Source organism: Episyrphus balteatus, chromosome 4 (genome assembly GCF_945859705.1).
Source record: "Episyrphus balteatus chromosome 4, idEpiBalt1.1, whole genome shotgun sequence".
Lineage (NCBI taxonomy): Eukaryota > Metazoa > Arthropoda > Insecta > Diptera > Syrphidae > Episyrphus > Episyrphus balteatus.
The window spans coordinates 75,943,919-75,957,202 of NC_079137.1; the positions used below are offsets into that span (position 1 = coordinate 75,943,919).

Here is a 13,284-nt window from a genome sequence, read left to right on the forward strand (position 1 = left end):
TACAACAATCCCGGCCTTTATAATTGAACAATGCCATTTTTCTCATCACACTATCAGCCCACCCAATGTGTAGTAAATATTTATAGAAATAAAATCCGTACCATTCGGTGGCAAAACAAAAACAATATTTTTTTTTTTGCAACACCCAAGATCAATATCAGAAAAAAAAAACACCACCAACAAACAAACAGCAGTAACCAGCAACCACACATTGCAAATAATTTTTTTTTAATGAAATTCATGAAATATCGAAATCCATTTCTAAGCCACGATCAATAATATCCACAAGATCGATAAATTCACCACACCTGATTCATATGAATTTCCCCAACTTAAGACACCTCTCTTTGTATTGGTGTTGAATTTCAACACTTATGCATAACAAAAGGGGGATTTCTTGCAGATGACAATGCGTTACCTGTCCATAATCTTGTTTTTATTCACCATCTCTTTCTCACCGATATTTCTGTCATGTTCATTCAAACGATCGTGGATTGTAAGTACCGATCCACTTGGATGAGGGGAAATTTGAACAACATAAAAACATGTTCCCCATACAGTCCCCGCCAAAAATAAATCCCCACTTTGAAAATTTTGCCAGAGTTAATATAAAAGCGTGCATTTCTGTGACTCTCTCTTACGTTACATTGTGGAAGTCGGTTATACACAAGATTACCCGACGACACCGTTGTCAATAATATTATTATACTCTTAATGGAGTATTAAAACAACTCTAATGGACATTATACATTGTGAATATTAAAATAAGTTTTTTTTTTCAACGCTGTAAAGTTTATTGTTTTTTTTTTTTAATTTGTTTAATTTTATAACCAAAAACCCGTTGTTGTGCGGTAACGACTGATATTATTAAAATATTTAAATCTCCATTCTCACCACTATCGAGTGGAAAAAGAAAAAAAAAAAACTAACAAACACATACGAATAAAAAGATTTTTTTGGTGAAATAAGAAAAAAGGAGAAGTAGTAGAAGAGTGTAAAGAAGAAAAAAAAAAAGAGAAAAAGAAGATATATTAAGTAAAAACCAATTTGCTGTTTTGTATAACCGATACCTTGACAGAAATAAAAGAAAAAGTTTTCGTATCCAAAGTTCGAGAAATTCGATTTCGGTTCGCCAGTGTATATGGAACTTTAGCGCCGAGCGGAAGGATAAATATACTTTGTCTTGCGCAGTAGTTTCTTCGAAAACTACAAATTAAGGATTTTTTTTATATAACTTAAATAAATTTTATAGTTATTTAAGTGTTCATAAAAGTTTAGACACATTTTTGCTGGAGATTTTGGGAATAATGGCGAAACTTTTTGTGGTTTTTGCCATTCTTGCTGTTGCTGTTTCAGGTAAGTTTTTTTTTTAATTAATTTCTAACAATTAAAGTGTATTTAATTTAATTTTTTTTTTAAATTAAATTTAATTTTTTTAATTAAAAATCGATTTTAATATTGTGTTATAGACTTAAGATTTTTTAGTGAATTTAAATTTAAACGTCAATCAACGTCATTTCCGCCCACGTTACACTATTCCGCCTAGTCGGCCATGTTTTTTTTTTTGTATTTTAAATATTTTTATTTTACGTAAGATGTTGATGCTGATTGTGAAATGGAATTTTTATTTCGCGGATCACTTCGAAGAGACGCATTAATCTTAAAGAATGATAACCTTGACTGGGTACTATTGGGAACCAGTTAAGGACTTACAACTTTCAAGACAACTTCAATCTTTTTTGGATTTTAAAGCGTTTTTTTTTGTATCTGAAAGTAAATTTTAAACAACGGTGTTTTAATCAGGGTTGCTTATTTTTGATAAAATAACATTCTTAAAGGTGTAAGCACATGGAATTTTATGAATTTTTTTTTTTGTATTTTATTTTTATTTTCAACTTATCACAGAATAAAAAAAAAAAAAACACTTTAAGTGAAGTGAAAAAACATTTCGCGTTAAAAATATAATTTTTTTTTTGAAACTGACGCTTTTATTCTCGTTTCGGATTCGGTTTAAGTTTTCAAACAACCTCACAACTTACCTAGGCATAGAGAAATTGAGCTGTTCCGTGATTTTCCTTTTTTTAGTTTGACGATTTATTTTAATTTGACTGATATCTTCAATTGAAGACTAGAAAGATGTTCTTAATGGTGATTTTTCCATATTGAAATGTGTTCACTATTCATAAATCACGTTCCCAAAATTTTAGTAAAATTTAAGAAATCCTGAATATAAGCCACTGCTTAAAAGAATTGAATCTTTTCGAAAGTTTTCGTTTTGCATTGTGTTTGAGGCTTAAGGCTTTCATTACAGTTTTATATCGGATAGCAAGTTTGACATTTGTCAATTAAAAATTCATACTTTAATCCTTTTTTTTAAACATGAACTTGTCGTTTCAATTTTATTCAAATTGTGTTAAATATTTTTAGTGGAAAATTTCAAACTATGACTCAATGTGTAAGCACATGTCAAAAAGTGTGAAAAAAGCATGCATTATAGTAAAATTCTACATTTGATGCAATGACAGATCCAAATGACAGCCCTTCTCACATAATTTGACATCTCTTTATAAATGGAAGTGTGAATTATTTAGAGAATTATTTAGGGTATTTCTAGTCACTTGACATTTTTTTTTGCAAAATGAAAAAATTGTAAACGGTTTACACATGCACTCTAACAAACCTTTTGTTTAAAACTTCTTTCAAACTTTTGTATCGACTACTGTCAAAAAAAAATGAATTAAAACATTTCCAAATGACTGTGTTCTAAATGAGATCCACTTTCTCAGAACTCAGATTTACACCGCAAATCAAAAAATTTGACAGTAGTTGCTTACACAAATCAAAAACAAGTTAAGCATAGTGATGAAATTTCATCCGAGTTCCAATTTGACTTTTGTTGAACTCAAAAAAGGGTCTGATGACACTTTCAGGTAAAATTTTAAAATATTTAAAATTTTACCAAGAAAAGAAATATTTAACGTATTTTAAACCAATAAAAGTTATTGTTACGAAAAAAATGAAAACAATTAAGAACTTAGGAACTGTCTAAACTCGTTTCCACGATTCAATCTGTCATTTGATTGGTTTCCTTCATCAGAAAATTAATACTTCCTTAGCCACACCCACGAATGACAAACCGGAAGGAAACAAAATCCACAATAATTAACGGAACTTAGAACTTCATAAAAAGTTAACCTCTAAAATCAAAAAAAAATTGTAGAACTTCTAGGCTAAAATAGTAATTTCATATGCAAATGACATTAAATCAAAATATGAAAGAAAGAAAAAAATCCTATTATTTCAAAGACTTCCGTGATAATTTTCCATCCAATGCATTCATTGTATTGTGTGCAGTGTGAACGTGCACAATCACACACAAACACCGATTGTCATAACATATCTGCTTAAACTGCTAATATAAATTCAAATCTAATTCCTCTTTTTCTTTGTGGGTAATAAAACGGCATTTAAACACCTGTTATAAGTACACTGCAGAGGTGCCATTTTAGTTTGGTATTTTTGTGTGTTTGTATGTCTTACCAATGTGCCTTTAGCTGTTCGCGCTAAGCATGCAGTCAACTTCTTAAAAGTCATGGCATATTTTTAATGCAATGCACTCAATGACACGATATGGCTGGTTGACGGTGTTGTCGATTCCATTAACTAGTTTATAAATTGGATGCTATTTTTTTTTTTTTTTTGTCTTGTGTTTCCAACTTAAATCAAAGAATTTCATATTTGTTGTTGTTTTGTTTCTGTTTTTGCTTGGATATTATGTCTGCAGCAACAAGTTTTTTTAATTAATTCATTTTCAACAAAAGTCAAAGCTTTGCCAATATAAGTTAGGAATTAACCGTCAATTGTATATAAATGATCTTCTTAGTACTAGTTTCCTCTACTACTTGTTTTTTGAAATGGAATTTCCGCTCTGGCTGCTAGCAAAAACCACTTACATTTTTGTTACCCACCAAAAGAGGATAAGCTAATACAAAACAAAATTAAAGAAGAAAAAAATCAACAATAATAGAGTTAGGTTAGGGTGGTGGCCTACATTTTTCCGGTTGTTTGGGTGGAATATTTTGTGGTCTATCCCTAATGAGCATAAAAACGCCCATACAACGACCTAGCACAAAGGTATTTTACAATCAAACAGGTCTAGATACACCCCAGCCTACACACAGAGTGAAAACGAAAAGCTGTCAACTTAGACATTAGACTTGTTTCACACAAGCAAATAACATTACATTATGATGGTGCCTCTCTTGTGTGTGCTGAATTAGTTAAGACTCTTTTACCTGCATGAATGTATGTGTTGCATTTTATATGCAATTAAATACTAATTAGACAATTTGCCCCAGACATACCGAAACAAGAAGGTGCAACTATTAATAGTCTTCTATAAAGGTGATGATGATGGTATGTAATTTAAGCATCTTCGAGGTGATTTATTGCTCTCTATGTATCCAGATTAGAGTATAGGCTTTCTCTCTGTGTCTTCTTATGTCATTGTTTGAAACACTTTGTGCTTGTCATGTTGATAGATTGTCACCACCATGCTGATGATTGTTAACAAGGATGCTAATAATACTGGAGCATCATATTCTTGTGGGAACATACACGTGTGCATAATTTACGTCACTAAAATTTGTAGACTCTTGTGATTTGTAGTATACTCATACAATAGGTGATTAGAGTAGTGAGATGTTTAAAAGTCAATTATCAAAACAATTTTCAATAATGTAGGATAATATTAATTCAGGACGAACATTCTTGTCAAATGAAGGGTCAACTTGTTGCTTAAGATTTTCATTGACATTTAGAAAGAGGTCATTGAAGTGAAAAGTTTGACGTTTGGGATAGATAAACTCGACTATCAGTTTTGGTTCTATAAAGCTTTACAGACACTTTTGTTGCTTGTGTAAAGCTTTATAGAAACAAAATTGATGTATATTACTATTGTTGACGTTTCTTAGCAGTGAAAGAATATCATCTGTCACCATTAGTTTTCCCAAATGGAATTTCGACGTCACTAGGCGGTCTTAGATTAACGCGTTCACGGTTGCTGCCTTTATCTTATTTATTTTAATATTTGCGTTTATTATTTCATTGTCTAAATTTGTATTTTTTTTTTTTTAATTTTAGCATCAGCTGCAACATCTGATCGAGTGAAACGACAAACAACCGATGAACCCGCAAAGAAAGAAGAATCCTTTGAGCAGGAACTTTGCAAAGACAAAGATGCCGGCGAATGGTTCCGTCTTGTAGCTGGAGAAGGTGATAACTGCCGTGATGTCATCCAATGTACATCATCTGTAAGTTTTATTTTTCAACTTACAAATTTAATTACAAAACTACCTTGTTACAAAACTGACTTAAATTAGTTCTGTCGCAAAGTAAATTAAAATCATAATCTAGTACAATTATTTTCACTTGATCGTTTGTGAGATAGATAAGATAAGAATTTTCAAGTAAATTACACATGAGTACTTTGACACATTAAATTTAAAGGAACACGTTAAGTGTCATTACTAGCCGCGTTCCTTTGGTAGATGATTAGTAGATCTAGTCCAAAAGTGAACGATAATCTAGTACTACTACCAATTTACTGGAATGATTACTAGTAAAGTAATCATAAGTACTTTGCTATCAAAGGAAAGCAGCTACAAAAAAAGTTTATCAAAGTACTAGATTTTTGCCATTTTGTCTTTAGAGATTTGACGTTTGAAAAGTCTTTAAATATAAATATCTTTTTTATTTTCATCTTCCAGGGTCTTCAAGCCATCCGTTGTCCCGCTGGTCTGTTCTTCGATATCGAAAAACAAACCTGTGACTGGAAGGAAGCTGTCAAGAACTGTAAATTGAAGAACAAGGAACGTAAGGTTAAGCCTTTGTTGCACACAGACGAGCCACTGTGTCAAGATGGTTTCCTAGCCTGTGGTGATGGTAACTGTATTGAACGTGGTCTTTTCTGTAACGGTGAAAAGGACTGTACCGATGGTTCAGATGAAAACTCATGTGGTAAGTTTTATTTTCCCTCTTATATCTAATTTTAAAATATGACTTTCTATCGACAATAATGACTAAGCATTAGATATTTCTTCTGAACTTTCAATTCGCAAATGTAATTTGCATTATAATAACACGCCTGGCAAGCCCATGTACATTTTTATACTTACCCAAATCATACAACAATGACAGATGATTACGGATTCAAAAAACGTAGTGCAAATGGCACATTAAATTGTTGTATATACAAATTCACCATACGTGGAATGTGGTATCTTTGACCTTTTTTTACATTTAGGTTTCATATACAACAAACTTTGCTTTGATCTTGATTTGAAAAGAAGAAGAAGGAATAGAAAAAAACTCCATCTATAGGTTTGCAAAATTTGTACCCCTACTAATCTTTAAAGAAAAGTGAAACGATAAAAATGAACTTTTCCAACTGAAAAAACACACCTATAAAGTTTCTATAAATGGTAAACAAAAAACACCTCGTTATAACACACACTATAGAGATATTTAAGATGCAGATACAGAGCTTTGCAAACATCAAATCACACAGCAAAAAAAAAAAAGTTGCTTTTGAAAAGGCTTCCCATAAGATTGATTTCTTGATTTTTACCTTCCATTTTTTTTTTTGTTTTTTATATTTTCATTTCCTTTGGTATTCATCGTAAATGTTTGCCCATAAAATTTTACTTTTTTTCTTTCGTCCATTCGTTCACTTAACATGTATCTGTCTCCTATAAAGCTGCTATAGAGCTGTATAACTAGTCCCTATAGTGATGTTGTTTATTATGTCTATCTTATTTGTCTGGGGTACTATATCGCAAAAATGAAACTGAAAGTCTGCAATCCTATATAAGTGGGGCTAGAGAGTAAACTTATATAGCCTTAAGGTGATTATGTTTACATCTTGTGTGTCTGTGTCTGATTTTTTCATTGCGATTATAGAAGAATTCCCTGCTAGTTTTTTTTTAACGGATGATGGCAACATCTCGTGCATAAATGACATTTGTCATTGTGGTTTTTTTTTCACTCCCTCTCTCTGTCTTATTTATTGAATGACATGACGATGATGGAGTGTGTCCTTATAATTTGACATTTAAATAGATGCAATTACGGCACACCTTCTTCTTCTTTTGTGCAAGACGATATCTACTTAGGTATCTTTTATGAAAAAAGGTGTCCGCCGCCGTAGCTGCGCCGATTGAAATTGAATAATTTGTTGTGGGTTTGAAAGATAATAATTTCTTTGTTATACCTACAGTCTGCATTGTAATGGTGTAAATATTTAATTGGATTGTTTTGTGGTTTTGAATTACATAATCAATCAAATCAAATCAAATCAATTTTTGATTGAGAAAAATTGTTTTTGAAAGAAATTGATGAATTATTGCGAAATAAACATTTCAAGAGATTAAATATTGGATAAATAAGTGAACGATTGATCATTAACTTGTAATCATTCGTTAAAACGTCAAGTTACTTATTTGTTTATTTGGGCACTTTTCACTTTTCTTTTCTGTCAAAAAAAAAAAATGAATAAACACTTAGCTTTCAAATGACATCTGTCATTCTAATTATTATTTACCATTTTCCAATATTTTGCTGCTGTCAGCCTGACATTTGATGTCATTTTAGTATAACTTCAAATTTTTTTTGACAAAAACGCCTTGGAAAATTGTATTTTGAAGCACGACCAACCGCATTATATTCTGATAGATATTTTGATACATTCAGCCCGTAAAACCATATTTTAATTTCTCTTTTAAAAGTGGAATGTGATAAAAATTGTTCAATCACAGGAACTTGAACACGCTTAAAGTAATAGAAAAAAGAAAAGACTTGTTCATCTTAATGTACGTTTGATCTATATTAATTTGTCTATTTTTTAGTCATCATGTCTTCAAGGCGTGTTCATCTTCTTGATAGTTTTATCTCGGTATATGAATTTGGCGATTTTTAGTCATGACATGAAGTGCGCATATATTAAAATTGCTATTGGCATTTAAAACTCAACACCTTCGTGTTGGCATTTTATAAATTTTTAATGTTTTTCAATTCACATTGCGGTAGTTTTAAAATAAATAAGCTTAACTTTTCATTACTTTGACAGTTGAGGTTTCAATGAGTTGAATTAGTTCTGTCAAATAATTTTCCTTATGAATGAAACGCCTTGAATTATTGGCTAATACCTATTTAGTCTGGAACTTATTTCCTTATTTAAACTTGCTCATTAGCATACAAGTTACATTATTTTTTTTTAGTTTTTTAGTCTTTATGACAACAATTAAAATTGACATGTGTCACTTTGTTATTCTCAGAAGAAAAAAAAAATAAGACACACTTAAACCCGTTTCTGACAGGATTTTCACCACAAAACAGAAAAACAAATATGAGAAAAAAAAGAAGCAAAAACAAACCAGGCAACCAAACCACCTGACCTTGTCCGAAATTCTTTATAAAAACCCAGCCAATAACAACAAGCAAAAAAAAAAAAACAATATCTTAGGCCAACTTTATTGTATATCATGGCAAAAGATAATATAATTAGTTGCACCATTCGAAGAGCTGATCAGCCAGCAGTAGTCGTCAAAGTCGTCAGGTAACGTCTGATATAAGACACCCAAACTCCATGACAATCGCGCAAGACACGCATGCACATCAGTCGTGTAAACGCAAAACATTCGAACCGGTTTGTCACCTCTTTTTTTTTTTGCTTTAAATTGGTGACATAACAACAAAAAAAAAAAAAAAACAGCGACAAAAACAAAAACAACATCGAGATAAAAAGAAACGGTTAAATTGAAATTAAATTTATTTTTATCTACCAGAGATATACCAAACTCTTGTGTGCTACAGCAGCAACAGCAGCTGGGGCATGGATGGATCACCTCTTTGGGGGTAACCTACTTCTTCATTCGTGCCACAACACCACACACAACACTTTATGAAGTTTCAATTTCATGCATTTTTCATTATGGTTCGAATATATACCTCATCTAGGTGTAGATATATGTATCTCCCCACATCGAAGGTGGATTGTAAATTACAGAATATCTACAGGGTGTGCTGTATATATCTTGTCGTATAGATATGAACATATATTGTGATGAGTGTTGGATGCGGATGCTACGTCTCCAACAAAAAATCATACCTACGGGTTTGGCCTTTTGTTCGAACTTCTTTTTGTCTTTTTTGCTGGTTTAAATGTCAGATGAATATAATCAAAGACGCAGAGTCAGTGGTTTGAGATTATGGCATATACCTGGCTTAAACAAGTATGTGGCGATTACTTAAGTGTTTTTTGTTTTGCTTTTTTTTTGTAACTCGAATAACACCAATAACAGGGAAATTTTCCACCGACACGAACGACGTATTCGATTGCTAAAATTTTAAATATTTATATGAATAATATATGCAACCGGTGTTTTGGGTCTACTTATGCAATTAGCATTGAAAGGCTAATGAATAGAACGGAAAAGTTTAAATTGGCTAACTAAGAATGACGAAAATATTAAGTGTTTATGGGCTTTCGGGCCTTGAAGTCACTTCAACTTCAATTAATCAGAATCAAATGCTTCGCAATTTGGGCTTATTCATGCGATTCTTTTCTTGCATGGTGTAAATGTGCCAATTCAATGAGAATAATTAATTATTTGACATTTTGAAATATCATCTTTGACTTATGGGTATAGTTTGATCCAAAATATTTCCCTTGGATGACAAAATTCGTTATCGAACAGCGGTTTCAAATAAAATTATTTATCCTTCTGGTGAAGAAAATTTAAAACACTTAGATATAATTTCATGAACATGAACACTTTCAATATTTGGTTTAAAAAAAATCTGTTGACAGGACAATAAACACGTCATTTGGTGCGTTCACATGTGCGTGAAGTCTATGAAGTAAATTATCTAAGGAAAAGGTTTGTTCGCTCGCTTTATATTTACACACCCATTTTCTCAATCTGTCAGTTGGAAATGGTATGATTTCTTAAATATTTAAATTTGAAATATACCTAATGGAGACTGAAAAAATAGGGCCTAAGAGCGCCTAAAGAATGAGGAGAATTGCAAGAGTTTTAAAGGTAAAAAGTTAGTGGTAAAATATTCTGCCCATTAAAGATTTCATTTTTGACATTTGTCACATGGGACTCTTGCCATATTTTAAAACTATTTTCTTAAAATACCATTTTCATTTTTTGACAATAAAAAACTTTAATTTAAATTTATTCTAAGATTAACCTTTGACAGCTGTCAAACATTAATGCATTCTTCTGTTCATCATCGGAATCTCCTTCAGGCAATTGACTGACTGTCCCTCTTTTTTACCAGCCAATTCAAAAAAAAGCTTAGGTTGACATTTTCAATTATAAATTAATAAGATACAGCATCTTTGTCCAATTAAAATTTAATTCCAATTGACATTTTCACCATCTCTCAAAATCTCTAAATGAATATTTTGTTGCAACCCTAATCATCTTATGCTGTACACACAATTAAATTCTATTACATTTATATGGTAAAATATTCGAATGCAATTGAGATCGATTGGCAACAAAACAAACCAAACAAAACCTCTCTCACTCGTAATTGGTTTTATAATTTCTTCTTTTCAAGAGTGCAGCAGCAGCAATAAGGGACAAATTTATCGGTAGTTTGGTATACCTTTATGACATTTTACAAACAAAAAAAAAAATTTCCTCTATTTGTCATTCAAATCGTGATGCAGACAAACGTTGTCGTCGTCGTTGTTGTATAGAGGAGTTTTTCCCGTCGATTTATTCAAGACACGAGCATTATATGAACTTTCTTCATGTGATTTATTTATAGCTCGAGTATAGCGGTGTTTATTTTTTTTTTTTTCTTAACTTCCTTTGCCTATTGAATTTCAATGACTTAACACTTTTATGAGAGAGTAGAGGTACTTTAGGCGTCTTTTAACTTTTTTTGAAAGTCGATTAGGAAAAATTGTCTGATAGAAGCGGGTGGTCGTTTACATGGGCAATGAACTCAAACAAACCTTTTTTCCTCTATTCATTTTAGATATCGATAACGATCCAAATCGTGCTCCACCATGTGACCCAGCTGTGTGTGTCTTGCCTGATTGTTTCTGTTCCGAAGATGGTACATCAATTCCCGGAGATTTACCAGCCAAGGATGTTCCTATGATGATCACAATCACTTTCGATGATGCCATCAATAACAACAACATTGAACTCTACAAGGAAATGTTCAAGAACCGCAAAAACCCTAACGGATGTAACATTAAAGCTACATACTTTGTTTCCCACAAATACACTAACTACTCAGCTGTTCAAGAGACTTCCCGTCAAGGACACGAAATCGCTGTTCACTCAATTACGTAAGTTTACACTTCCTGAAAAAAAAAATCTGTTTGATTACACTGAAGAGATATTTATATTTGAAGGGCCTTTTTTTGGGCGCCACTTAACGTCTCGATCTCTTATTTATGATTTTTTTCTTCTTTTTTTATTTTTAAATAGACACAATGACGAAGAACGTTTCTGGTCAAACGCAACTGTTGACGATTGGGCCAAGGAAATGGCTGGTATGAGGATCATCATTGAGAAATACGCCAACATCACTGACAACTCTGTTGTTGGTGTCCGTGCTCCATACCTCCGTGTCGGTGGTAACAACCAATTCACCATGATGGAAGAACAAGCTTTCCTCTATGACTCAACCATCACTGCTCCATTGTCCAATCCTCCACTATGGCCATACACCATGTACTTCCGTATGCCACATCGTTGTCACGGTAATCTCCAGAGCTGCCCAACCCGTTCTCACGCTGTCTGGGAAATGGTCATGAACGAACTCGATCGTAGGGAAGACCCTACCAATGACGAATCTATTCCCGGATGTGCTATGGTTGATTCATGCTCAAACATCTTGACCGGTGATCAATTCTACAACTTCTTGAACCACAACTTCGACAGGCATTACGATCAAAATCGTGCTCCATTGGGTCTTTACTTCCATGCTGCGTGGTTGAAGAACAACCCCGAATTCTTGGATGCCTTCACATACTGGATCGATGAAGTGCTCGCCAACCATAACGATGTCTACTTCGTCACAATGACACAGGTCATCCAATGGATGCAGAATCCCAAGACCATCAGCGAAGCCAAGAACTTCGAACCATGGAGGGAGAAGTGCGTTGTTGAAGGTAAACAAGCCTGCTCTGTGCCTTACTCCTGCAAACTCACCTCAAAGGAGGTGCCCGGGGAGACCATTAATCTGCAGACGTGCGTCAGATGTCCAAATAACTACCCATGGATCAACGATCCAACCGGTGATGGTTTCTACTAAGTCAAAAATGTGTTGAGGAGTTAATTTGTTATGAGTTTTATTTTTTTAATTTTTTATTTTAATTTTATATTATGTTTTAAAAAATCCCAAATTTTTAATAAAAAAAAAAAAATAAGAAAAAAAAAAGAAATTTTGTGGATCTATTTTTTGGTCTCGCACTGTAATAATTTCTTAAAGATTGCCATTTGTAAAACTCTATTTTTTCGAATTTCTAACGTCTTTGGACGTCTTAAAAAACTGTACTTCTATATACTTTGAACCTTCTGTTAAAATCCCCCATCCCTTTCCCCCAAAAATCCCTCTCTCTCTCTCTCACTTTTTCCCTCCTTGTATATAGTTTTAATGTTAAATAAAAAGACAGATTTAAATATAAAATACTTTTTGATATCTGTCAAAACTTTTCAATCAATTTTAGTGATTTTCTTTTTCATATGCATTTTCAACTGTTTTTTCTTATTTCTAGTTTTTATTTATGAAAACCCTAAAATTCTCTTTTCTTTATTTTTTAATTTTCTGCTTGATCTTGCTATTTTTTCTATTTTATTCTACACACAAATCTATTTGTGTTTTTTTTTTCTTAAATTTTTCTTTAATTAGAATTTAAAATAATTATTATTTTATGATTATTTTATTTTTTTATTATTTTTTTCTTTGATGTGTATATCTATCAATATATACTTATTATAATATATTTTTTTAGAAAGACTTTGTATGACTTTGATTTTTTGCAGACAAAGTCGAGCTGTGTTTAAGTTTAAAAGACAAAAATGAACATAACAAAAAAAATTGAAAAATATTTGAAAACAAACAAAAATAATAATTAAATAAAGGAAAAGAGATAATTAATGATAGTTAAAGGAAATTATTTTATTGATTTACCTATTTTAATGACTTTTTTTTTTAATTATAAACAAAAAAATGATTAAATAAAAATTT

At 31.9% G+C, this 13,284-nt stretch overlaps 1 protein-coding gene across 1 annotated transcript; it reads left to right on the top strand.

Moving 5' to 3' along the window:
* The first annotated feature begins 653 nt into the window (after positions 1-653).
* Positions 654-12,893, top strand: LOC129919664 (chitin deacetylase 1). The gene is made up of 5 exons (XM_056000626.1): positions 654-1,356; positions 5,143-5,312; positions 5,769-6,018; positions 11,059-11,377; positions 11,520-12,893. Exons 1-5 carry the CDS (start codon positions 1,308-1,310, stop codon positions 12,346-12,348), a joined length of 1,617 nt encoding a protein of 538 aa, XP_055856601.1. The 5' UTR covers positions 654-1,307; the 3' UTR covers positions 12,349-12,893.
* The last annotated feature ends 391 nt before the right edge of the window (positions 12,894-13,284 follow it).

What these genes read in the sequence shown, in the direction of transcription:
- LOC129919664 (XM_056000626.1), top strand. Translation starts at nt 1,308, where the DNA reads ATGGCGAAACTTTTTGTGGTTTTTGCCATTCTTGCTGTTGCTGTTTCA. An exon ending in TCATCCAATGTACATCATCT is followed by an intron (nt 5,313 to 5,768) that starts GTAAGTTTTATT and finishes TTCATCTTCCAG; the next exon opens with GGTCTTCAAGCCATCCGTTG. An exon ending in TTCAGATGAAAACTCATGTG is followed by an intron (nt 6,019 to 11,058) that starts GTAAGTTTTATT and finishes TATTCATTTTAG; the next exon opens with ATATCGATAACGATCCAAAT.